Here is a 27613-nt window from a genome sequence, read left to right on the forward strand (position 1 = left end):
TTCGCGCCACTAGGAAGTAAACAGGATAGAAGACCAAAGGGGAAAAAAATAGTTGGAACATAAACAAGCCACTGACTAGGAATCTTCAGAATATGTATAAATACACAGCTTTTGGCCCCCCAAAAGCCTCTGCCATGGATGGACCCCACCCTCCACGACATACACAGAGGGTGGCTTTGGAACTTGCTCCCCTATAAAAAAACTCCAAATTTACTTCCCTTCTCAATATTCTCTTTCAGTTTAGGGTTCTCCCCAAGATGGCTTAGTCAGTGTACTTTGAGGAATTCCAGACTTTGCAGACAGAAGTCTTCGTTTGAAACAAAGAACCATAATTATTCAAAATAAAGGCATTGACAATGAACGATAAAAGATGCATGGTAAAATGAGATTCAGGAAACAAAACGTTTGTGTAGTTTTTTTGTTATTTTGGGATTTTTTGTTTGTCTGTTTTAAATATATTACTTATTTCATTACTCACATGTTAGTAAACTGATGAAATATGATACCCCAAAATAAGTGCCTTCGTCGAGGTATAATTTCAATCCCGGGCATAAAAACAAAATTATCACTATAAGTCTTCTTTTTCCATTCCCTTCATTGAAACTTGAGTGTCATAAATACAAACTATGGTGTTTCTTCCAAAAAAAAAATAATAATAATAATATTCTTTGTAAAAGAATTTTCTACATGTTTTATACCTGGAGTTTGAAATAATTTATATTCTTGACTTTCAAAAAGGTAGTCACAGAACAGATGAGCTTCTATACTGCAGAATGAGGAAGGAAGCAGCCCCAGGGGCAGTGAGGGACTGGCACGAGCTGCCTGATTTCAATAAGGGACTGGGTGCTGGCATGTCTGAAGGAGAGACCGTACTTAGAAAGACAGTAACGTTCGGTTTCTCAATCTGCTCACCTCAATAAATGTGACCAGCAAGAGTCTACGTGGTCAATACATATCTTGGGTCACCATGTGCTAGAAAACGAAGCTGCAAAGGAAGCCAATAATTTTTTGTTTGGGTTTTTTTTTTCATAGTTTATATCACACACACTTGTCTGTAAACGAAGTCCACGGTTTGCAACCTAATGGCAGGTTCCAGATGTTTCCAACAAGTGTACCAAAAAGACCCACGATATTTTCTTGATCTTTAAGGCTTAAGAGCAGGATGTGCAGACTACACACTAAGCTTTGAAAAAAAAGGAAAAAGAAGAAAACTCCATATGGTGCCAAATGTTGGCAGCTATCTTCTTTCTTCCCAGACAAAACTCTTAGGTCTTGTGAAAACATTTCTTATAAAATGCCAAAAACAACAGAGATAATGGTTGTGATGGTTCTCCCTTGCTGACTGCCCGCAGCAGCCTTATTGCTTTGACTATATCCACATCAAACCTCTAAGAGCCAACTTTAAATCTTAACCCCAAAGGGCAATCTTTAGGAATGCTATCTCCTAGACTTCTAAAAACAAGTCTTGCATTTTAGGTGTTTTCCTTTAGAATAGAAGAAAATGCTATTGTTTGCATTTGCCCCCTCCCCCACTGTTTAAATTAAGTTTAAAAAATCAGCAAGCTTCGTTTCTACTATAGTAGTAATATAAGATCATCATAGAACATGTAGAAAATACAAAATGTATTTCAGGAAGTGAAATATCGGCAGTCTTACTGCTTCTTTCTAGCTGTAAATACTAACAATATTTTAGTATGTTTCATTCTAGTCCTTCTACATACTTGGAAAAATGTATGTGGGCATACATAAAAATATTTTAACTCCTGTTTTTGCCATGCTTTTTCACTTAACATTATAGTGTGAGCATTTTCCCATAGGGAGACATCATTTTGATCACTACCCCATATCCCATGTGTAATGACAGCTTTGTATAATTCACAGCATTTCTCATAGGAGGTTTATTGCTCTACTGGCCACCATGGGACCAGTGTTAAATTCATTGATGGCATGTACAGCTGAAATCTGAGAAAGGTGAGAACGAATTACAGTGTAGAAGAGTGGAAACCCAAATGCCCATCTCTAAACATATTCAGTTCCTTGATTTCTTCAGAATGAGAGAGAGAGACAGAGAAAGAGTGAGAGAGAGAGAGAGACAGACAGACAGACAGACAGACAGACAGAGAGAGCACGCGAGCCTCTTTTGTTAGAAACCTAACAGAGACAAATTTATTCTCTGGTATTCTAATATTAAGAAGCCTTTGAAAGATTCATGATTTTTCCTTTAAATACTCAAGCCATTTAAATATGTGTATAGAAAATGAGCCATTTAATTTGAATAATGGAGAGAAGTTAAAAAGCATTCATTACCTTCTGCCTAAAGGTATAATCTCCTTGATTAACATGCAAACTAATGGGGAAGGAATCTAATGCTCACTTGTTTTTTCCTTGAGCATTAAGACTATTTGAGTTGGTCATTAAGAAGTAATCACACGCACTCTCACACACACACACACACACACACACACACACACACACACACACACTCGCTCACATGCTGTCTGTGCGGCAATGTTTCTTTATAACAAACCAGCCTCAGGAAATTATTAATGAGGGGTTAGGAGGTTACACAGCAGCTAAGCCCAGAAGAATGTCTGTGCAAAGAGAGAACTACCTATTCAGAAGGGAGGAGAATTGTTCTGGGAGGACTGGCAGTTTGAAAAGGAATTCCTTCCTAGCCAAGAAATTCTCTATATGGTGCAAAGCCAAAATAAAATGAGTCAGAATTCTTCACATTTCCTAACTGTGTATTACTAGAGTGACCTCTGATTTTCTACAGAAATCAAGAATGGCACAGACGAGGTGCAGAAGGGCTTCCCCTTGCCCCTCCCCACAAAGTATTTGAGGAAAATATGAGATAGTATAGATTCAGTCCTGATTAAAGCGATTAAAATCTGGATGACATTATATTTGTAACTTTCAACTTTACCTACACAGCAGTACACAAGCACCAGCATCCCCAAACACCACCAGCATCACCTCCGACCCTTTTTCTAGGCTATATATACTATTAGAAACTGTCAGATGTTGTACCCAGTGTTTATAGAGGGGTCCAGAATATGCCATCCTAAAATATGCCATATGCTACTTTGGCATAAAGATTATTTTGAGTTGAAGGCAGCTGAGAATTAAGAGATGCAGGAAAAGTTCTCTGCCCTCCCCTTATCTACCTCAAAGCAACACATAAATTTCCATTTGTGAAGGTGGCATAAATATCTTCCCCTTTTTAGTTCCAGGATGAGGAGAAATACCTTTATCACCAAAGACAGAGAGCAAGCACTGAGATGAGCCTGCTTAAACAGACCTTACTAAAATAACCCTTATCTTCTATTAGTTTCCCCCACATATTTCCTAGTTACTTTCCCACAATTTATAGCCCTTTGTTAAAACAGTATATAAGCCACCTAGCCTAACTACTTCTTTGGGTTTTTTCATTCTTTTCTGTGAAGTCCCTATGCACCTAAAATTAAAAATATTAACAAAATTTCTATTCCTTTTCCTTGTTAATCTGTCTTTTGTAAATTTAATTTACACACAGCGGTAAATGAACTTAAAAGGGTAGAGGAAAAGTTTTTCCCCCTACTCTACAGTTCAATAGGAAATCTGAAAAGTAGCATTGAGTTGGAAAATCCTATTTATGGTCAAAAATCATAAATATCTGAAAGGTTTATAATGACCAAATGATTTATAAATTTGTGAAATGAAAAAAATTTGACAAAAATTAGCAAAAATGTCAAAATAAAAATGTCAATTGATATCTCATAATAAATAAAATCAGCATTTCACATCTTATAATTTAAAAAAGTCATTTAATTAGCTCTTTCAATTTATGAGCGCCTGCCACAATCAATATAGGAAAATAGTTAAAAAGAGAAGTGCATTATACATGTTTCTGTATTTATGTGGTTGCTTGTAAATATGTCAGCATTTTATTATTAGTTTAATTTTAAAGTCACTATTAACTATGCAAATTATAATTAATGGATGTGGAGTTCTTAATGTTTTCTTACTAAACAATCTGTTGAAAGGGCAGTTTTCTTCTGTGAGACTGCCTCAGGGGCAGAAATTAACCAGGATTCAGGGTCAAGATACAAATCTACCAAATACAATTCAAATGGTACACTACAATGACAACAAGACAGCCCCGACCTCTATTTCCGAGCCCGCCTTAGTTTTGTGACACTAATCTAGAAAGAGAAAGGTCTTTCTGAATTTAGCCAAAATCTGAGTCTGGAGAGCTACATTCTATCTGGTTTAGAAAGATATCAAATCCTTGCTTTTTAATGCAGATTCACTGCACAACAGGTCAAAGTAAGTTGTTCCTACATCCACAAATGTACTCAGGCTCCCAAAATGTTCCACAAATGAAAACTCTCGGCAATTTCTAGGATAAATTTTAGGAGCAAAGAGACTGCCAGAGAAGTGTCTAAACTAATAGAGAAAAACACAAATCTTTCCCCCAGTAATATTCTTCTGCTTCAGACTTCCTTCCCAAAAAATTGTGAGATGGCAAGCGATGGTCACATCTTGCAGCATAACCTGTTTTAATATGTACACCGAAATGAAACCAAAAAAGCCCTGTTTATAATATAAGACACATATATTTAAGAAAAAAGATGGGTCTATCAGATTCTAAAATACTGGGTGTTTCAAATAAGTAAAACTTTTTTCTAGAGACTTTACTTAATATCTGATTTCACCAACATCCTCTTTACACTTAAATAAATATGGTATTTTCTATAAAATATAAGAGGAGTCATTAAACAGTCAGAAACAAAGAATTTCATGTCATAAAATAATGATGAAGTTAGCCTAAATTATAGATTAGTTATTACACACATATGATGATACTGCCAAGTTTGTTCAGAAATGTAATATATATTTGTCAATTTTCACTGAGGTAGATATCAATATTTATTACTATGTAGAAAATCAAATAGGAATCTTCAAGAACATTTAAATAAAAGTGTATTTTTGGTCATTCATTAAAATTATTGACAGCATTGAAATTTCATCCATTAATGTTTTAAAATACAAACTATTCTTTAACCTGGCATCTATTCTATTACAAAGATCTAAGTCACATACAAAGTGGGAAAATCAATTTTGGCAGCTAGATGAGAATATAAATAGCATAGGCCAATTCTCCCCAATGCCTAAGATGTGGTCTGATAAATGAGATAGCTACCACTAAACATTCAGTAAACTGACCTACTAATAAACTGTAAAAGCCAGTGATCTTCCTCAGTCCTCTAATACTTAACCAAGGATATTTCCTTGGTATTTTTTATTAACCTGCACAGAATTAAAACACCCAGAGCAATCTGCCCAGTTTTATTAGCACCAAAATAAGATAAAAAGATGAGTGAAAAATCTGATCATTTGTAAATTCTTGGGCATAAAAATAATCCAATAATAAGTCTGAAATTAAAAGGTAAATAAAAGTTTATTTTCTGTTTTGTCTATATTTAAGAGAAGTATTTACAAAAAAGAAAAAAAACATGCTGAATTTTGGCTTTTTAAGGAGACACCAAAGGAAATCTTAATAATAAAAGTTTGGAGTATCAAAAAAGACACTAAGCACAGTGTTTAAGTTACTTACTATATTCAAACTCAAAAAGTAAAATAAATTCTTAAATACCTTAGATTCTATCCCACTGTAAAAAAAAAAAAAAAGATTTATTTCATCAAGCTTCATTTGCTCACATGGGAGTTACTCTTAAAAATTTTCTTTTATCTTATACATAAAAAAACCTTCCCCCTTGTACAAAAGATTGCATCATCGATTTTTGTGAAAAATTTTCACTTGATACTAAGTTATATGACCATCTCTCAAAGAGCCAACTCACCAATCTATTAGAGATACAGTGCTATCTGGTTGGTTCCTGTCCAGGTTATTTTCTAGACAAGAGAGTCTCAGCTAATGTAGAATCCAAAAGAATCTGGGAAGAATCCAGGATTCTCAAGAGGATTCTTCGAATGTCATATCCACAAGCAAATGTGATGTGCTATTTTCTACAGAACCTATTTCCAATAATACCACCGTAGTTTTTGTATTATCTTTGTCATTTGTGTTGCTGTACAAGTACATAGTAGTACTATCTATTATAGTTTAAATTACTAGATTTCTTCATCTTATCAACGTAGCAAAATAAGATGCATTCCCACAATGCTTCTGAAATTTTTTCATTCTTAAAAATTTACCAGAGAGTAATACTTTAAAAGTTTCCAGAAAAAAGACATAAAATGTGTCTTCTTACCCAAAATATATTTTGTTTTGTTTTTCAAAACAGGTTCTCCAATAGCATGAGTAAGACACTAGATATGAAAGATTGAGAATTACCCATATAAGAAGCAGTCAAGTTTATATTCATTCACAATGCAGGCACTGCTTATGGAAGCACAAATCGAGTCTTGGCCACTACTAAATGCCATCTCTTCAAATTACGGCTGACTTCAAAATGAATATGTGAAGACATTTCACTCTCTCTCAAAAAGATAAATAAAATGAATGTGAAAATAAATGTTAGGTCTCTAAGAGTCCTGAACATTTGTATTGCCTTAAATCTAGTGAGAAACATGGGCATAAACTTATGTAGTTTGGGTACTGTACTTATGTAAATAGCAGAGGGTATGGTTTTAATTTGGTCGTGACACCATAAATATTGGCATGCAGAACATGTGCTTACTGCCATGAGTTTTGAACTCTGTTTCTCCAGGGTCTGCTTCTGTTTTGTCCACATGCCAGAACTAGGACTACTTGCCCATAATCTCAAATGATCAGAGCTGAGAAAATTGACTTTATTTCCAAGAAAAAAATACATTCTTTGAGTGATCTTTGAAATGACTTTTTCAAGATTTTTGCTTTCCAGGGGATAAATCACAGTTGTCAATCTTAAAATCCCAAAGCAAAAAAAAAAAAAAAAAAAAAAAAAAAAAAAAACAAACTAAAATAAGATTTTACCTTATGTTAACTAGAAAAAAAGGGGGAATAATTAAAAACCAATGAAAATAAATTTTTGATAGCCATGTTCTTATAATACATTGATTTCAATAAATGTTATCGCAAAGTTCCCTGTTTAAAAATAATTTTCCTGGAAATGATACATTTCATTTTCTTGGTGAGGAAATAACATTCTAAACAGTCATCATTATAATTTTGCCAATAAGGTTCTTTGTACATTCATTTTACTCAGTCTAAGCAGAAAGAGTAAGAGGCCCTCCTGTGTGCCTCCTTTTAGTTCCTCAAAATGAAGCCAGACATTAGTTGCATCCCTCAGTTGTGAAATAAGGCATGTGACTTCTTCAGAGTCCATCGGTGATAACCTATGAGGCCAGATGCCAACACTACAACAGAACTGGCTGTGTTAGGTCTAAGTGGGCTGTTTTCACTTCACTTAAAAGATCTACCACCCAAAAGGACACTAAGCTAAAGATTATTCAACATTTTACTCTCTGACACTTGAAAATTGTGGGAGATAAGACACATATGTAATTAGAATGTAAGGCAGAAAGTGGTAAATTCTGCACAATGGTGGGAGTGTAGACAAGGTAGACATCCCAGACTGAGAGAAACGGGAAGGATTTATGGAGGGGCTCTAGCCAGGCTGGGCCTTAAACACATGTAGGCTTTGCACATGTGGAGTAAAGGAGATGATGTTCACCCTTCCTCCAGTATTCCCACAGGGCAGTAACTGGTCCATTTTGTCATCATCTGTTACACAGGCCTTCGAACCGGTATCCCTGCCTTTAACTTCTCCATTTTTTATAATCATCCTGATGTACCTTTTTTTAGGAAAGCAAAAAACAAGTTTTAAAAAATCCAATTGAATCGTTCAATGGATAGTTACTGCTCTATTATAGGCATAAGAATATAAAAATGGAGGAACATATCCTTACCATTAGCCTTCAGCATTAGGAACTAATGGAGAAGGCACACAGCCTTCTTCTGAGGACGTATATAATACCTAAACACAGACCTTAGTATATCAGATAGTTTTTCATTATTAATGAATAATCGTTCCAATCTTATTTCCCACCAGAGCTGATTTTTAATAGACTTGGTGCTCTCTCACAAGTCTTCACCTTCTGCTTAGAATCTTCTTTTCCAGTAAATTCTCTTTATCCTTCAAGACCCGACTTAAATAATGGCCGCAGGAGAAGCCTTTCATGACCAGAAAATAGGACACCTTCGGGTTCTTTTAGCATTCTAAGTATATCTCCAGTGTATCACGAGATACACTGATTGTCAACATTAAGTGCTCAAAGAATTGCATTTTGTTCATCTGTTTTTAGGATGTGAAATGATAACTAGAACACAAGGTACTTGATGTGTATTGGATTGAAGTGACTTCTTATTTAAAAGAGTTGAAGAGCAAAGGCATGGAGTCATCTCTGTGGTGAGCAGAGATCAGCTTTGTGCAGCCTTTTTATTAGAAAGACTGATGTGAGATCACAGCAGACCTGCAAACACTAGAGTTGTCCCTTTCTGTTCAGAGCTACTCCATGAATGCTGAATCCCTCCGACACCTCAAGGCTCCTTCACCTCCTTTCTCAGATGAACTCCTGCTCCGAAGCAGTCCTGGGCAGGGGGTGAAGAGATCGCAAACCGCGACCGCTAGAGTTTTAATTATTCCAGAGGACCGGGCGATCATTTTTAAATCGTAAGGGTGTCTACATTTGAAGTTACTCTAGAACTCTGTGTCTCTTGAGTGAGCTAAAGAACCATGTTCTTGCAGAAGTATTCATCCTGGCATAGGGGAAGATTTCCCCTGCTCAATCAAATTCCAGAACAAGGAAAGTAAAAATTGTATTTCGATTGAGAACCAAGGGTTATTCAACACACCAGTTCCACGTACATGTTGCCAATGATTACAGGAACATGCAGGATTTCCCTCTTATAGGCACACCGAACCCCACTCTGCAAACGTGGAGAGTCTGGAATATGCATACCAAGGAGCATCCTTTTCTCCAGCAAACAATTGCTATAAACTGAACTCATCCCAACAAGTTTCTATGTGGCTTTAACGCTACTAAAAGAAACAAACAAAACAGTAACAGCAAAAGAAAAACAAACCAAAAAGCATTGTATAGTGCTTGTAACAAATGCTAGAGCTCCATAGCAGAGAACCCAGAGGCCTGCGGTGCTTTTCCCCACTTTTCCTGATTTCTGAAGGCCTACTTTTTAGGACAGAAAGATAAAGTAAGGGACATTAAAGCGGTCATTTAACTTTAATTTCCTTGGTTCTTTTTTAAATCCATGGCTTTTTAATAGGTTAAAAGTTCTTGCTAATTCTGGTTTAGTTGTGCCTTTTTACCATACATTTTCCACAAGTCACTCCCTTCCCAATAACAATTCCTCACTACCTATGATTCCAACTTTTGCCACTTCAGGCATGAATATTCTTTGCCTACCAACACCACTCTTTCCTCCTTCGCCATAGGCCCAAAGTTATCAGCTTGATATCCCTCTAGAAGGACTGACCAAGCAAAAACATTGATTTTTGTTGTCTTTTCTCTCATATTATTTATACTTCTACATAAGGTACTAGGCTGGACGAAAACATCCAACTCCATTGCAAGGAAATCGTTGCTAAAATTTCCCCTGCGTGCGTCTTCTCTCACGTTGTCAAGATTTGTCTCAAGTCTCGCTTCATCCAAAATTTAATTCCTATTTCTCAACCAGGTATGCTTCATTATTACTGTATTAATTTGATATGTTGCCTAATGCTCTTGCAGTCATTTCACCTGTGTCCCATCAACAACTCTCCAGAACTTTCCAGGCCACAAGTCTTACCTCATGTTACATATCTAACCTTTTCTTATCCCCTGGATCATTCCCAAACTTACCAAACAAGTAAACAAAGAAACAAAACATGTTTATTTCCTCTTTCTTTTCTCGATTCTATAACCGCTTTGATATCTCCTTCCTTTGATCACTAAAACTTGCCCAAGAGTTTTAAAAAACACTTTGTCTAACTTCACTTTACTCCGTAACCATTCTTCCTCCATTTCTATACCCTTCATTACACCAAAGGGGTTTTTTGTTTTGTTTTTGTTTTCTGTCACCATTAAAATATCATAGACTATTTATTAATTGACTCTCATTTTCTTGAATCTCCGTTGTATTTTATACTGTAGGCCAATTCCCTTGATTTTTCTCTCTCTCCTTCCTTGGGAGCTTCTCCACCTACCTTAAAGTTTATTTCTCCTCTTCTGTTCATTTCTCTCTCTTTCCACTTTCTCTTTTTTCTTTTCTTTCCTTCACTACCTCCTTTTCATGGTTTTGCACCACAAATGTAGGATTTCCTTTTCCTTCTAACTTCATTCTTCGCTTTTCAGCACCTTTCATTCTGTATATGCTACACATTATGAGGAATCAGATTTAATGCATAATTTGGATGCCTGAGTAGCTGGGTGAGAGGGCCAATAATACAGTTCGCACGAAGCATGAAGAATCACTCTCGTAATTATTCAAGTCTCAGTGATGCATTGGCGTTCCTCCTTTTGTGCCTCTTATTTCTAACGACTTACCCACTTAATCTATTTCTGAGGTCCCAGTCAAAACGAATGGCACATTGGACTGTGTGAGTTTCCCATACATTTTTTTTCTGCATATTTACTCACCAGTTCCCATCTCCTCATATCCACTCTACCCTACCCTTGACTCTGTATGTACACGTTGCTTATCTTTCTAGGCTCCTCAAAATACAACTCTCCCATAATAACTTTACTAAGCCTTTTCTAATGGCTCTGCTGTCAATAGTCTTGCCTTTCTTTGAATCACACCAAACGATGTATGCTATTTTGTATTGTGGCTAGCTGCATGTCTCACCTCTCCTTTTCACTATAAACTACTAGAAAACGACTAAGTTGAATTCAACTTTGCCTCTTCCACAATGCCTCAAAGATACAGGCAAATAGTAGCGTCACTTGGTGTATACACCTCAGCCTTGAGAGTTTTTACGTAGATAGCATACGACCATGCAGAACTTTGTACTATATAGAAGAGGTGCTATATAAAAGAGGTGAACTAACGCAAAATGGTGTGAGTTGTTTTCAAGATCATAGAAAATCCAATTTAAAGGCCAATCTTAGGGTTTTTTTCATAGACTTAAGGTCACCTGCTTGAAGTTGCTCATTAAAGAAAAAAAAGGAAATAGCAAGTCACACATTACATAGAAACTATAATATTCACCATTGTATGTTGTTTTTAGGCCTGTGGAGTTAGAGCAGTTATCCGCTGCCAAACTTCCAGTGGTAACACTTAAAAGTTGCCAGTATGGTATGATGCCATCAGTTTTTAAAACTTAGAAAGGCTCATTGATTTTTACTGAGTTTTCTTACACAATCCACTTCCTTTTACACCAAGTGAGCCAACCCTGATTTAGAGAAGTTACAGAATGAATAAATGTTATGGTATCAACATAGAAATTATTTAGTTTCCTTTCTTCACTTCAATTTCCAAATTTATTTTTGGCTTCCATTGCCACTAGTCATCACCACCAATACTCAGGGCTGCGCATTCTTATAGTCCCACCCGCCATCCTTCCCTTCATTAGAACACTCTGATACACCCTCATACCAATTCCAGAGGAGGTAAATTAACATCCTAATGCAATAAAGCGGCCCTCTAAGGCAATACAACCTGGAATAAGACTTTTTACCTACATCTCAAGTCAGACAAACAAATGTCACAATAGATTGGTTATAATAGTGGTTTTATTACAAGACTGGCAGAGTTACAGTAACTGTAAACCATAACTGTTGTTGGATTTCTACTTTACATAGTTGTAGTTATGAGTCTACTCTTGTAAGCCAGAACAATTATTTTACAATTAGTTTAGACATGTCTGAGCCCAGAAGGAAAATTTCAATTTCAACCATTTTATTTTCCTTGAACAGAACCCAGTGCTACCAAAATTCAGGTCAATTCAACAATTCACACATGGGTTTCTAACCATTGTCCAAAGCTGACCAAGCATAAATGTAATTGCTCAAAATTTTAAGTATGGTTTCAAACCGTAGTATAAAATAGCAATAATGGGTTTTCATGCACTAAAGAGAAACAAACTAATAAGCAAACAAAAAATAAGCTGATAACCTCATTTTCAAGGTAGAATATGGTCACGATCCTATTAAACATAATACACACCCCTGGATTTAGACTGCAAATCTATCACTTAAACATCTAGTAAATGATCCAATTTGTTTACATGGCCCTGTACCTTTTTATAGCCTTTCTATAAAGAAGTTATTACATCCATTCCCTTTATTTTGTTTAAGAGTGTTTGAATGAGCCCCAGAACCACAAGCCAGTTAAACAAGCTCTCCTTAGATGGACGTGGTCTCATATAACTCACCACTGCCAGGGAAATTTTCAAAACAATGTTTGTAGTTTGGAAACACCACACATTCCCACACACCAAAAGTATTTCCTGTGCTTGATGCAGTCCTAAATGTTCGGCACATATATTAAATAAGTCCTATTTTTTCGTTTTTCCATGTAAAAGTGTGGCATTTGCACTTCTTCCAGAGATTTGCACCTCTAAGTGTTTTGCTACGGTAGGTTGACCATTCAGAAATGACTGCAAACGAAGATTGCAAAGAAATGTGAAATCTAGACACCCTAATTGATTTCCTAGGATGTAAATGTTAGTTCTAAAAGGAAACCATTTTAAAGCAGTTAGTTTAATGGGGTGCCCAACTGATGCCTATTAAAAGTTATCGGTACAGATTAAAGATAAATTTTCTACCATGAAGAAAAACTGTTTTTTTTTAAATAAACATACATAATATTTAATTCCTAATTTTACATTCTTAATCATGCCTATAAACTTCAAGCCTGTTAATAGTCTCAAGAAAACAGAGATTACAACCACTTTTTCAAGAGTTAACTAGCATTTATCAGTTAAGTATCTACACCCTCTCAACACCCAATGTCGTGGCCAGATTTTGACCTGGGAAACACCTGCTATTTTTAGATGCCTGATTTTTCTAGAAACAGTCAGACAGCTTTGTGACTACTACAAACCAAAAATACAGTTGAGCTCATGTGCATCTCTTTGACATTTAAAACTGCATCTGAAACTGTATAAACACGAGTGTACTATAAGGCCTAGTCTCTTGTATTATAGAGGCAATTCATTTTTTGTAGACCTCCAAAAATAGAGAGTATTTTTGTTTATAAATAAAAGTAAAGCCAGTAACAAAATGATAGTTATTTAATAGGAAGCATCCTCCAATGCCTTTTATTACCTACACCATAAACATATTTCCAGCAGAAACGATTTGTATCCCATACAGCCTACCTCTGACTCTGGATGTGCAGATCTATGCTTTCCATACAAGCACTGGCCAACTTTTTTTCCTGTTGTTATAGTGTTCACATATCTGTTCTTTGAATGGATGATGAGACAGCAAATCACACTCTATTAAGGAGTTTTAGTATATTTCCATAGAGCGAATTGAAAACTCTACAAGTTATTTGTTGTGTTCTTAAACAATTTGCACCCACCTGTCATCATGTCTCAGGTCGAAAGTACGATAAATAAGAAATGAATGCTGAAGGTTCCCCTTTTTCCAAACACCATTAGAAATTTCTAGTAAGAAATTAAATATTTCTTTCTTTCCATTTGTTCACATCTTAATCACATTTTAAAGCAAATGTTCCTTCTTAGTACACTGATTTTAAAGATTACCTGCTGCCATAGAAAAAGAAATTATAATGCTTTAATGATTCCCAATTTGCATTTCTAATCATCTCAGATGATGAATGTCTGTGGCAGTATGGGAAACAAGCTGTGATTTATTCCTCGGTGGAAAAAAAAAAGATAAATATATGACTCTTTAAAAGACAGATGTCCTTATAAATACCCAGCAAAAATAACTGCCAGGAACAACATGAGATAGATGCCGCATGAGTCCATCTTCTCATGTTCAGGATCTCTGATCTCTGTAGTGACCCAAAAGGCAGGTGCATTGGCCAGCTGGCTATATATAAACAGAGAATCATACCTCCATCTTGCAAACAATGAAAAGCTTAAAATAGCATCCACTCATGAATAAGGCTTTCCTAGAATGCAAAGAGTATAGCTTCCAAAAAAAAAAAAAAAAAACCAGCATGACATCTAAATAACACATCCAACAGCATTCATTCATTCACATCCTTAAATACCATAAAATATTTCTAGCGCTGTATACAAGGAACCAGAACGAACCTCACTAGGAAAATGATGCAGTTACTCAAAGTAGAGGAATTAATTTTCCACAAAACTTGAAATTCTTTCCCTCAAAAGTGTTAAGGCTATTTCCTTTGCTTCTCCCAACGTAATAGCTTCATTACACCAATTCAGCGCTCTGGAAGCTGCCGCCCTTTTATCATAAGCTCCTGACCCCTCACCCAAGCTCATTCTGCATGCCATCCATTTTGTGAATGAAGTGTGAAAATAGCTCTTTGTTTACATAAAGAAGGCCATAGAGAGTAGTGCGGACACAGACTTAGCTTATTTGAGTGTAGCTGAGGCTGTGCAGCCTGCCCTTCTAACCAGTCCAGAACTTCCAAACGTGCCTAATGACTGGGAGAAAATTCCAACGGTAAGCAGTTAACTACACACCCTAAAGCAGAAGTCAGCTACTACACGCCTGCTTAGAAAAATAACTGAAAATAAAGAGTTCTGACTGAATCTGAATCATGTATACAAAATTTTCTTTTATTCTTGTTTTTTAACTGGAAATTCTATAGGAAGCACCCACTGCAAACAACGTCAGACCTTTGGATACATACACCCAGGACCCCTTTTCACCTTTTTCCTGCTCTACCCATACTCAACACTAGACTCTCCTTGTCTCTCACACATGGCAGGCATTTGTATGCCTCTTTTCTTTTGTGCAGGCTGTTCCCTGTGCCTAGAATGCTTCTCTATTTTTCCCTCTCAGACCTGCTTCAAAAATAAGTCATCTTTTTTGTGAGAACTTTTCTTCATATACTTCTTTTCCAGGCATAATCAACCATTTAGTCAACCAACAGAGGACTTTTGAAGCAAACGAAGCACTCACTGTTCCCACCACACTTGGAGCGCAGAACTAATAGATCATGAGATCAAAGAAGAACCTGCCACCCCTCTTGGGCAGAGCTTCTCAAAGGCAGGGACTGCATCTCATTCTTGGTGGACTCAGCACCTAGTGCAGAGCTTAGCAAAGAGCAGATGCTCGTAAATATTTGCTAAGTAAAAAACAATGTTCTAATAAAACATTAGACCATTTAACTCACGAAGGAAGAGGCACGTGGCTCTGAGTCTTGGCTTGGAGTCAGACCTAGGTCCAAACGTTTACCAGCTGTGGGACCTTGGCTAAGCTACTGAGCCAGGAAAGCCTTAGTGTTTTTCCTAATACCTCATGGGGCAGTTATAAAGATAAACTATACTGTCTGCAAACACTGAGCATAGGGTGGCACCTAGCAGGCACTCCTGGGGAGTCATGACTGAGCATTACAAAACCAGAGGCTCACTAACAGCTCTTTAGACCCATTTGACTCTCCCCAAAGAATGCATCCAAATCTTGCCCTTCCTGTGTCCTTCCTGGGAGCTCTTACTGGTTTCTTATCAGTACACAGTGTACACAGCAGTGAGGCAAATCTATCTCTTTACCACTTACCATTAACGTGCCTTGTATTGTTTGGGGATGTTGGTTTCACTCAGAGAATCAGAGGTCTGCTCTGCTTCTGCGCCCCCAACCCTAGCAACAACCCAACATTCACTTTATTTGATGGCAAAATGGCTCAGCTACTATTCAATAGGGGAAAAGTCAAGTACAAAATAAAAATCATACTTTGAAAATAAAAGCGGAATTAAGCCTAACACCAAGAAAGCAAAATTACTGGAGCCAGCCTGGCAAAGACAGTTTGGTTTAGAAACCAGGCAAACGTCCAGGGAGGAAGCTGCTCAGTCATCAGGGCGTGGAAGTAACTGCTTGAAGATGGCACAAGAAGGCTCATGTGAACTCAGATAACTAATAAAATTGGCTAAACTCAATTTAAAATGTATTCTCATGAAGTAAGAGACAAAATGAGCTAATGCTACTGAAAAATATCACTCTTAATAACTTGGCTTTAATGGTCAACATACTAGTATAACTCCTCTTTATAATTTTTAGCTCCTTTTGATCTATTTAAGAACTTTACAAACAAAACTTTTAAAAAGGTAAATTAATCCTTTTTGTGCAATCTATTCAAGTCCACAGCTATGAATTTCTTTCTTGATGCTTTTGACTTCAAAGAGAAATCCGAACTTCTGAATAGAATATCCTATATAATATAATGTAAATAAAAATTAAGGTCGCTCATTAAATCCACTCAGAAGACTGACAGGCTGTTCTTCGCTGACTGACTTACTCCTCTGGTCCCTTTATCACTAAGGCATCCTGCTAAACAAAATGCTCAAAATTACTTTATTTTTAAATCCTCCTTTATGGAGCCATTCATTCCAATGTCGACCATCCTCTTCATCATCATCAATTAATAAGCCAAAATATTAAAACAGGAATCATTCATCTATGGACCTGGCACACTTGCTTACAATAAGGTCCCAACATATAATAGTAAAAATTCTAAAGGTAGCATTTCGAGTCATTTGCTATATTGTCAGATTGCTACCCCAACAGAAATATAATACACACTAGCCATATTGTCTGTTCTATTTAATTAATGTGATTATTCTGAGACTGTTTTCTTTAGCGTTCTTGTAAAGAATGCTTCAGAATGAAGGGAGTCTCACCTCCTTTCACAACCTGAAAAGCATGCAACCCTCTAAAATAATAAAGAAATGCTTTTATATGAAGCAATGGAATTTTAAAACTAGAATTCCATTTGCCTAATTTGTTCTCACATAATGAAAAATATATCACCACATTAACAGTTTACAATTTTGTACTCAACAGTGACCTTGACAAAGTCACTTCAGCCCTCTAGGCCTCACTTTACACATCGGTGAGGATAGTCTCTTGGGATCCTTCCAAGAAACTAACATTCCACACACCATATTTATTGCTGATTTCTAGCCTGTGCAGTTATCCATGATCCACAAGCGAAAGATTAAAAAGTACACTGATATTGGAGGCACATCACCCATTCAAAATTCACCATTCTTAAGAGTCCTTGGTCTATATCACAACACCCCACCTTCAAAAAATATAGAGGTACACACAGCAATGGCACTTTTACACTAGTTCTAAGAAACCTATCCTTTTTCTTGGTATGTACTCACCTGGTAACAGAGTATATAACGTAGGGGGCGGAAGGCGAGTTAGGGGTGCCGACACCCACACATTTGAAAATCTGCGCATAACTTTTGACTCCCCAAAAACTTAACTACAGTTGGCTCATCGCATCTACGGATTCAACAGTATTTTCAATCGTGGTTGAGAATCCTCTGCTGGGAATGTGAAAACACTGTTTGTGGTGGTTCAATCCACAGATGTCGAAATCTGGACTAGCAAGGGCCTATTGTATTTACTTGGGGCGGCGGGGGGTGGGAGTTTATAAGTGGACCTGTGCAGCTCAAACTCATGGTGTTCAAAGTCAACTGTATTTAACAAGATGATAAAATGGTACTCTAATTGGCATATCTTATCACACCAATAAATAAGTAAGTTTATCTTCCTGTGAAAAAGGTAAAACAATGTAGAAGTTCCAAGACCAAAAAGAGATCTTCAAAGATGGCCTGCTATTCCAGTCAATGCCACAGTCATCCTCTAATAAGGCACTACATCTAGAACCATTCAACACATTTATTGGGTACGTACTATATACAACTGCTGTTCCAGGTGCTAGAGCTCCCGCGTGAGCAAGTTGTACAAGGTCCATGCTCTTAGGGAATTTCCGTTCTGTGGGGGGTGGGGGTTGGGATAGGGCCACAATTAATTAATTAACAACAAGAAAAATATCAAGCAATGGTAAGTGCTATGTAGTTAATTAATCTTCACATGATAGTGAGGGTTGGCTAATTTAGATTATGTAGTCAGAAAAAAGACCTCACTGAAAAGGTGATCCATCTTATCTAGATGACTAGAAGGTGCCACCCACACAATAGCAGCTGATCAGTGTTGCCCGGGGAAGCAGAAACAACCAACCGCAATCTTACTCCACGTGTGTCATCTCACATCCCAGGCTCTAACCCTTGAGTAGCTAGAACCAAAGAAGCTACAAGAAAGAGGCTTGAGAGTGGCCATACCCTTCCTTACTCCAGGTCCTTCAAGCCACAGGCTAGGACTGAGCTGCCAAGTGGGGAAGAGAAGAGATAGGAGTTTGAAGTCCAATATGAACTAAATTGTCCATAGCAAAAAGTGTCCAAATGTTTAACAACCTGGCAGGCACACTGATCAATCAGGAAAAAGGTCAGCAGGTTTGGATTAACATCCTACATCCTACATCTTGAGCTGTGCCAGGCATTAACCCCCTAGTCTCCAGTTCATAGATGGACCATTTGTCCTGGGAGAGTAGCACTGGCTCCTTCCCAACCCACTGGGAGTATTTCAATATTTTAATGATCTATAAAATAGTACTGGTGCATATCAACTGAAAGTCAACCACTAGAGGTGTCCTTAGGCGACAGGAAAGGGAAGTTTGGAAAATAGCAGTTGGAGGCAGTGGTGGAAAAATAATACACAGAGACTCTTTAATAAATGAGTTATAAAGAAATTATATAGAGTTATTAGAGATATTCTGGCTATGTATACTGTTTCCAAATAAAAGAATCAGAAACACCAATATTAGACTTAGAAAATGAAGCAACTTCTATTATGATTTCCACCACTTTGATTGATATAAATAGAAACCTACGGAGAAAATTTTACCAATCTTGGAAACATTTGTGGGAGTGGGGTGGGGTGTGGATGTTATGAATGCACTGATTCAATTATAACTTATTTAACACATCACATTATCATCAGAATTTGGTTTCTACAAAATCTGTGCAAGTTTGTAGATAAAGCAGTGCAAATGTTGAAAAAGCATGAAGTGGAAGAGAATATAAAACAGATATGTAAGAAATAAGTTTCAGCAAGGATGACTTAAGAATAAACAAAGCAAAGACTTTGGTGCCTAAGACAGAGCTCTACAAAATAGCATCTTTGGGAAAAGTTTAGTGTGAGACCCTATATCCAGTTATAAGTAACAAATGATATTCTAAAGCTTCTTCCAGACCTTAGTACTTTCTGATCATCTTTTGGAGGTAAATACAAAGTATATCAGATTAAATGTAAAAGATAACAGCTGGTAGCAGAGAAAAAGGTACCATAGTATAGAATGGGGCTTTTCTGTAACCTATTGTGAAAAACAATATTCATCATTACATAATGGCATGCTACTTCTTCAACTTCCTCAACTATTTCAGACAGAGCAGAGAACCAGGAGGAAGTTTTGTTGTTTTTTTAAACCTCTAACGAAAATAAATGTCACAAAGGTCACGCACTACAACTTATAGACTAACTGACAGGAAAGTCCCTTTAGTCCTCAGTCAGAGCCTATTTACTCTTGGATGCTATTCTAGGAATTGTGATCATCTGATTATCTGTTTTTCGGTAAAATGGTGCTTTGGAGCTGCTACCTAAAAAGAGTTAGGGAGTGGGCACAACTTTGTTAGATACAGACACAGAGGCAGCCCGAGGAGAAAGCTGGCCCTGAAAATGAGACAGAAAAGCCATAAACACAAGATATGCATTCTCAGGAAAATATTACTAGAGGACCATATATCTCCAAAGTAAATGGCCTCACAGGCCACAAAAGTCTTTAAGGAAAAGAGCATATACAGTAATTGATGTTTAGAAGGATAACCCTTATTAACAGAGGCACATTACAAATCTTCACCCAAAATGGTTAAAGAAAATAAGAACACCAAGAAGCATGTTTCAGGTCAATAGGTAAATTAAAATCACTCACCCATAATGCAAGGTAGATGAGGCCTCGCTCCATCAACGGCTTTGGGATGAATGTCTATGTGGACTATATGTAACAGATAAAGTAAGCCTTGTTTCATTTTGTTTGTTGGTGTATGTGATTCCTTCTGCTACAACTCAGAATGCCATCCCAGAACTTACTTGCTTCATTGTAGGCATTCCCCTCTAAAATGAATGTACACAGATAATAGTAATTGTTTTTTCCCATAGTCATACAGGAAGTATAGGCCAGAAACCCTACAGAAGTCATTGTTCTTATCTTTTATCTCTTTTAAGCTAAATCTGGAGACCCTTGGTTTCTATGTGAGACTTCAGAGTTAGAAGTAAGGTTAAGAATGAAGAACACAAAGACAACTTATAGTATTGGAGAATATAGCTATTTTGACAATAAAGTGGCAGGAATTATAATACAGTATTAAGTTAAATACCAGGTAACAGAATAAATGACACTGATCTTTCAAAACTAATTTTGACACTTCCACATGTTCCATTCTAAATCCAAATATCTAGCATTGGCTGTAGCAATCAATTTCCATTTATAACACATCTTGAGATACCAGTTAATATTGAAACTGAGCAGGCCTGGGGGTTTGACTGAGTGACCATCATTTGAGACTGTAGAATGCTCGAGGAAAGAGAGTATCTATCATTGGGGAGGAATCCTTGAAAGCAGGAATGAACTATAGTCACAACTGATCAATGTGGACATTTCACATTTATCACTTAAAGACCTTTCGCAAGATGACGCAATGCATAAACTGGGCTAATGGCATTTTCTATGTGGCATCTTCAGGTGGGTTTGTATTTACAGACTTATACAATCATCAAAATTAAGAAAGTTAATAGTCAATCAAAAATCAATCATAATTCAATATGAGAGCAAAAACAAATATCCCCATGAGGGATATTGAAAAATTTGAAAGCCACGAAAAAAGAAGAAGAGGTTCTAGCAAATTTATTCACATTCCAGAGGGATCCTCTTTAGCACCTGCCTGTTGTCCTCAAATCTTGGACTCTTGAAGGATAAAAATCAACCTGAGCATGTGCAGGAAAATAGCTCTATATTGCCCCCTAGTGCTGGCCTGTCCCACTTCTTAGGCTAAAAACTACTAGGTGAGTAGTAGTTCCTCTACCTCTAGTTACTTCCTGCTGCCTGCCTTCCAAGAGCTAAACATAGCCCAATCTTCTGCCCAAAGATTAGGAAACAACCAGGCTATTTTTAGCCTCATACATCTTAGGAATGGCAATGACCCAGCCTCTGATGGTAACAGAATGTGTGTGGCCTGGCTTAATGAACTCACCTCTCCTAAGGGTGTGAACCTACACAGTAAAGTGGCCAATGACTGCATGAGAGCTCTGGGGCCCATTACAAAGTGATCACGGTATGTGGATCTCAGGAAGAATGATGTAGAAAGGACAATGAGAGGCACAAGTAGCAAAGGAAATCAGGAAGATGACAGATGCCAGGACAGGATTGATAAGTCAGAGCAGAAGGAGAAATGATATGAGACAGAAACAATAAAAAATAGAAGTCAGAAGCCAGGAATGTTGGGCATTGTCATTCTGGAGACGCTTGTCTAGTAAGAAGCAATATTTTTACTGGACATTTATTTTACATGAGGAAGAACAAAGGTTGGTCTGATCTGTTTCCTGCCAGGGTACAGATGGTGCTATGGCTCCTTTGATCACTTTTCCCCAGTCCTCTGCAGCTCCTGTGATTAGACATAGATTCCTTGGCTGCCCTTTGATCAGCAGCTCAAGCAGCCTGCAGGTGCCATGTGCCATCATATTAGCGAGTTGTAAGAAGCAACCACATTAACACTGGCTGATAAATGTGATAGATTGCTGTATATACAACAAATACAAATAATGTCTACAAAGGTCCCAGGAGTCCTTATTTAATCTATTTTTGAACTTTAGAACTTTCTGTGCTTTCTTAAAGATGAACACTTTAGAGAGTTTAAATTCGAAGCTGAAGCTTGCAAGCACCCCAATACATAAAGAAAAAGTTGCTATGACCTAAAAATACAGTACACATCATTCTGATTTTTCTAGGTGTGCTGTTTGTATTCATTTCTCCTGGTAATGAAGTGACAGCATTCTTGCATTCTGCATAGATGACATACAAAGCACAAAAACATGTACGTTTCTTTTCAAATAGCGTTAAAAGCCACCACTTGTAAACAGGGTATTTAATATTCTAATTTTAGACAGCCCGCATTAACATTGTGGTTTCATACGCAGTATAAAATTTCTATTTACAAAGTATTCTCAAAAATGACTTCATAATGGGAGATCAAGAGAAAAAGAGTTTAGAAACTGTATGATGTAAATCATATGGGGTTCAGAGGCTAAGCAAATTACACACCCTGAAGCTGCTCTGGCTTTATGAAAGGAGCCTTTCTCCAGCTCTATGCAATCCCAGCCCAGGGGAACTGCATCTGAGAGTTTTCTAAACATTTCAGGTACACTTAAAAGCTGAAAGTAATTCTCATTTCCTATGCAGGATTAAGTCGTTTCCCCGCACGCACAAAATAGCAGTCATTCACCAACACATATAAAAACACACCGCCAGAAAGGTAAGAACTTCAGAGTACACACAAAGGCACATTAAAAAAAAAAAAAAAATAGAGCACAAGAGAAATACCTTTGTAAATTCCTCCTAAAAACATCCACACGGCCTCTTGACCTCTATATTTCCTATCTACTTACTGATTAATTGATGCCTTTCCACTTAAGAGTACTTCAATTAATGTGGCTGGTACATTTCCTGAAACACCCCCCAACCCAATAAAAAAAAAAAAGTCTGAGTAAAGTCAAACATGCCAAGACTCATTCATTTTGGATTCATTTTTAGAGGCAGTTCTTGAACTTATAACTAACTGGCAATGAGAGGTCCTGCAATGTGCGTTTGAACTGACTGACGTTCACCACCGCTCGCAGAAGGTCCTCTCTCTAGCTGGGACTGCAGTGGCACTCCTGTTGCCCTGTTAGCGCTCTGTGGCAGCTCCCTAAGTTGCAAACTGCGCCGTAACCTCCAAAAGCCCATGCCAATGAACGCAGCGCGCCATTTGCATGGGTAGAGAGACGATTATACACCCTCGCAGGCTGGTGTACATCACACATCAACGCACAATGCCAACATAACACACACAGCGAGACACAAGAAGGGGGAGAGTGGCGGGGGAAGACTCACCGTTCTGTTCCTTGTTGCTGGAGAACTGGAATTTACTACTCAGGTTGGACTCAGCCTGAGTCCCTTGTCTCTGGCCGGCCAGGGCAGATGTCAGCAGGAAAAGCCCGAAGAGGAGCATTTGGCTGACTGGGGCGAGAGCTCACTCACGGCGGGCACTTTGCAAGCAGCGACTCCCGAGTCTCTTTCACCACCGCCAGGGGAAGGCTGCACTGGGGTGGAAGCGCCGAGCCTGCTCTGGCAGCAGAGAATCGCAGGGTAGTTTCCACATAATCCCATCCAAAACTTTTTCCTAGAGCCCTCTTCTGTGTCTCCAGTTTTTGAAAAGGATCAAAGCAAAACCTGGACCTGAACCAGTTTCCCAAGGTTTAAACAAATCCTGAGCTGTGCCGAAGTGGTGGGGGTGGGGGTGAAGGCGAGGGAGGAAAGAGGGGGTGGGGACATGAGCTGGGGCGCGAGAAGTCACCAGCAAGTTGCTGGGAGCACCTGTCAGTTTGGGGGACAGGACAGAGGCGAAAACTCAAGGGTCGCGCGAAGCCAGCCTCGAAGCCAAGTTGGCGGCGAGCACTTTCTGATCAATCACAAAGCTGCCAATAGATGCGGCTCTCCTGGCGCCCCTCTCCCCCGCCCTACCCCCACCCCCGAAGGGGGAGGGGGAAGAAACAAGGCGAGGGCTCCGCGGCGGGTCCCCTGGGCCGCTGAGCCGGAGCGGGGTCGGGGGTCTCCCGGCCGAGGCCGCCCCGGGCGCGGGCGGAGGGAGGCCGCGGGGCTCCGGCTCCCCAGCCCGGCGCGCAGCCTGCGCTCTGTCCCGACAGCCGCAGCGCAGATCTCGGCACCTGGCTTGAGTTTTCCGCGATCAAAGTTCACCTTGTTTGCGGTGCGTGCCCTGCTCCTCGAAGCCCAGGAAAATTCGGCAGCTCAGGGTCACGGCGGGGCCCGGGTCGTTCCCCGTGCTCTCCCCCCACGCCACGGGCTCCGCGCAAGGCTCGGGGCACAAGCGCGGCGTCTCGGCACCGGGGAGAGAGAGAAGGCCAGGCGGACCAAGGCTCCTGCTTGTCCCCTCCCCTTCTCTACCTTCCCCCGCCGGCTGCAGTCGGGAGGAGGGGGCCGTGGGCCAAGCCCGGGCGGAGCGCGCGACCGGCTCGCGGGAGGCTGAGCCGCTGTCCCGCAGGCGGCCGGAGGGGGCGGGCGGGGGTCAGCGCCTCCGGCAGGGGCACCCCCGGGTCGCGCCCGCTAGCACTGACTGGGGCCGCCAAGTGGCGGTCCAACAGGTGCTGGCACAGCCAGGGGGTGCTGCTGGGCTCCTACAGACAGGACCCAAAGGACCCCAGCGAGGAAAGCAGCCAAGGTGGCCCCTGGTTTCCTTTCCCCAGGCCGCCCCTACAGTAAAGAGCAAGATGGGTGGCAAAGGGTGCTGCAAAAGCAAAAAAAAAAAAAGTGAGAAAGAACTTCTTGCAACTCTCCCTGCTGTGGCGGTGACTCGTCATTAATTTCCGAGGGGATCCCCATTCCCAAAGGACTTGGCCAAAACCTTTGGCCAGAGTTTCTGGGCCGAAAGAGGAATTCAAATTGGAATTCAAATATTTCCCTCCAGTTCCCAGCTCTCTGAAGCAGAGTAGATAAAGAAAAAAACAAATGGCCAAAATAATAACATTCATTCATTTAATAAATACTGTATTTATTGAATACCTTCTGTGTCAGGCAGTGTTCGAGGAACTGCGACTACGGTAGTGAAAACACGAAGTTTCTGTTCTCTGAAGCTTGTATACCAGTTGGGCCGCATTGAATTAACATCAAGCAAATTAGAAATATCACCCAACTTCTTGTTCAGTCAATGCAAACAATTCTACCAGGAACGGTGCTCCACAAGAGAATGGAAGGAGGGCCATAGCTTTAAGATGTATGCTGAAACAGGGGTGGAATCTGAAACGCCTCTATTTAAGGAGCTGCCCTTCCTGGCCTTGCAAGGCCATCTGCTGAGCATTGAGGAAAGCTACCCTGAAAAAGAATCCAGAGACACTTGGGTAGGGACATAGTCCTGGACCAAAGAGGAGCTGACCCTTCCTCCGTCATGCTGAAAATGACAAGCCCTCTTCCTGCATTTGGACTCTGCCTGAGTATAATATCCTAGTCCTCTTCTTTTTTCCTCTCAGAATTCTAGCTCAGTTCCTCTTTGAAACTTTTACTCACCTAACCCATTCATTCTTATTCTTTCACTACTTCTATCTTCAGAGTGCAGGCTATCAAGGCAAATTAATAAGGCCCAGTCTTTAATTTTAAGGAACTTAAGAGTTTAGACGTCACAGCCTTATTTAATTCACCTTTGCAGCTCTTCAACATCAATGTAAATCTATATTTGCACAATAAACATGTTCCAAAAATGTTTTGTAGATTTGGGAGGGAGTGTTCCCAATTTTAATAAGAATAACCAGACTTGTTATATAAAAGACATGCTTCCTGAATTCATTTTAATCTACACTCATGTGCTACTTAACAACAGGAATATGTAGTGGTAAATGCATCATTAGGTGATTTTGTCATTGCATGAACATTACAGAGTGCACTTACAGAGACTTAGATGCTAGAGCCTACTACACACCTACACTGTATGGTATAGCCTACTGATCCTAGGCTACAAGCCCATATAGCATGTTATGGTACAAAACAACACAAAATTAAATCAAGCACAAGAGAAAATGATGTGAGCAAAAGAGCCTGTAAACAGATGTATGAAGGTTGCTGCCTGCGTTAACAAGGCATACTGTTTGTTTATTTTTTTGTAAATGGAATGAGTTTGCTCTAAAACACTGATAGAAGTATAGTATGGTAAATACATAAACCAGTAACATAGTCATTTATTATCATCATCAAGTATTATATATAGTACATAACTATATGTACTATATACTCTTATAAGACTGGCAGTACAGTAGGTTTGTTTATACTAGCATCATCACGAACACATGAGTAATGCATTTTGCTACGATATTACAACAGCTACGATGTCAGAAGGCAACAGGAATTTTTTAGCTGCATTTTATTCAGTCTCTCATTGACGCAAACATCTTTATACAGTGCACGACTGTATTTGTAAAAAAAACTAATTACTCCCCAGATTTTCCAATTTTATAAAATTTAATTTTCTAATCATAATTTTTCTAAATGAGACTGTTATACGTCCATATACTTGAGTTTCTTGACCACCCACATAGAGGGTGTGTGTGCGTGTGCGTGTGTGTATGCACGTGCACGTGTGTGCATGTGTCTGAAGATTAAATCCATTTGCTCTCATGAGATTGTAAGGGTGATGACTACTTTTTATTTTGTATCATTTCATATTGGCTAGAACAGTGCCTGGCCCAGGGGGGATAATAAATAAACACTCTTGACTGACTGACAGTTTTCTTTATTGGCGTCACCTAACATTCTCCCTGGAATTTCGGCATGTAGGTTGTATTTGAAAAGTTACAGATGATCTAAAATAATACTCTAGCTCTGCATTTCACCTCATCCATATTCTACAGATTGATTTGACAATCGCCTTATAAATAAAGCCAGCCATGACCCCCAGATGAAATCACATTCACATTGCCCAGTTTCCTTTCAATGTACTTGCATTGTTGTTTCTTGAACTGGTCTTGCCCTTGGCATAGCTGATTTCTTTTAACACTTTATACTCTGCCTGTCTTCTTGCTCTATTTTGTTTATAAACCTTTCCTAGGATAATAGGGTCCTTGCACTAAAAGTAAATGTTATATAATCTGTAATCTGCACAATTACTAAATAATATATTTTTGATGAATATGGCTTTGTTTTGGCCTAAAGCATTTTCCTTAAGGAAAGGCATCTGTTCCGCCAACCAAGAGAAAATAGTAATGAACATTCTTTGTGGTTTTCATGTTTTCTTAAACCTTAGGAAGGAGTGCCCACTACGGCTGAATGCATGACGAGTATTACCTATAAATTCCTGTCAACGAATATAGTAGAATGTACTTTGTTCTAACAACAATAATTTTGGGGAGGGAGAATAGATGTCACTGATAAATTTTTCTAAGTGAAATAAGATTTAAAGCAAACTACCCATTTAGTTAGTTATTTAACACCCAGGAAGCCAGGAACAACCAGGATGTATTTTATCTCAGAAAATCAAATATATAGGTTTTCTGGCTCTCTCTTATTCTGATTCAATCCCAACACACACACACACGCGCGCGCGCACGCACACAAAATCATATTGACTTTCCCCAGAACTTTTCGGTAATTTAGAGGCAGATAATTGACCATGAGTTTCTGAAGTTCAGAAAGTTTTGATCTACCCAATATCTGCTATGTCTTCAGAATGGCTAATTAACTCCTCTTCTACATACATTTAAATGACCCCAGAGTTATGGTTATCATTAATAAGCCAAGTACATGTCCACTGATCACAGCAGAAATAATGCTATTCTAGGAAAAAAAAAATGAAGAAAGTGT

General features: G+C 38.7%; 1 protein-coding gene across 3 annotated transcripts in view; it reads right to left on the reverse strand.

Moving 5' to 3' along the window:
- The window catches only part of PDGFC (platelet derived growth factor C), a 162953-nt gene extending 138788 nt beyond the window's left edge, over nucleotides 1-24165 (reverse strand). Inside the window, exon 1 of one of the 3 annotated variants that reach the window (XM_039876224.1) lies at nucleotides 23144-24165. Coding sequence is in view for 2 of the 3 variants with exons in the window: in XM_039876222.1 (XP_039732156.1) it covers nucleotides 23144-23261 (118 nt within the window). In the remaining variant the exon portion in view is untranslated. Of the gene's footprint in view, nucleotides 1-19930; nucleotides 19979-23143 lie in introns of those variants that run through there. The other 2 variants (XM_039876222.1, XM_039876223.1) reach the window with 2 other exon arrangements.
- Nucleotides 24166-27613: the final 3448 nt, after the last annotated feature.

Source organism: Pteropus medius, unplaced genomic scaffold, assembly GCF_902729225.1.
Source record: "Pteropus medius unplaced genomic scaffold, Ma_sr-lr_union100, whole genome shotgun sequence".
Classification (NCBI taxonomy): domain Eukaryota; kingdom Metazoa; phylum Chordata; class Mammalia; order Chiroptera; family Pteropodidae; genus Pteropus; species Pteropus medius.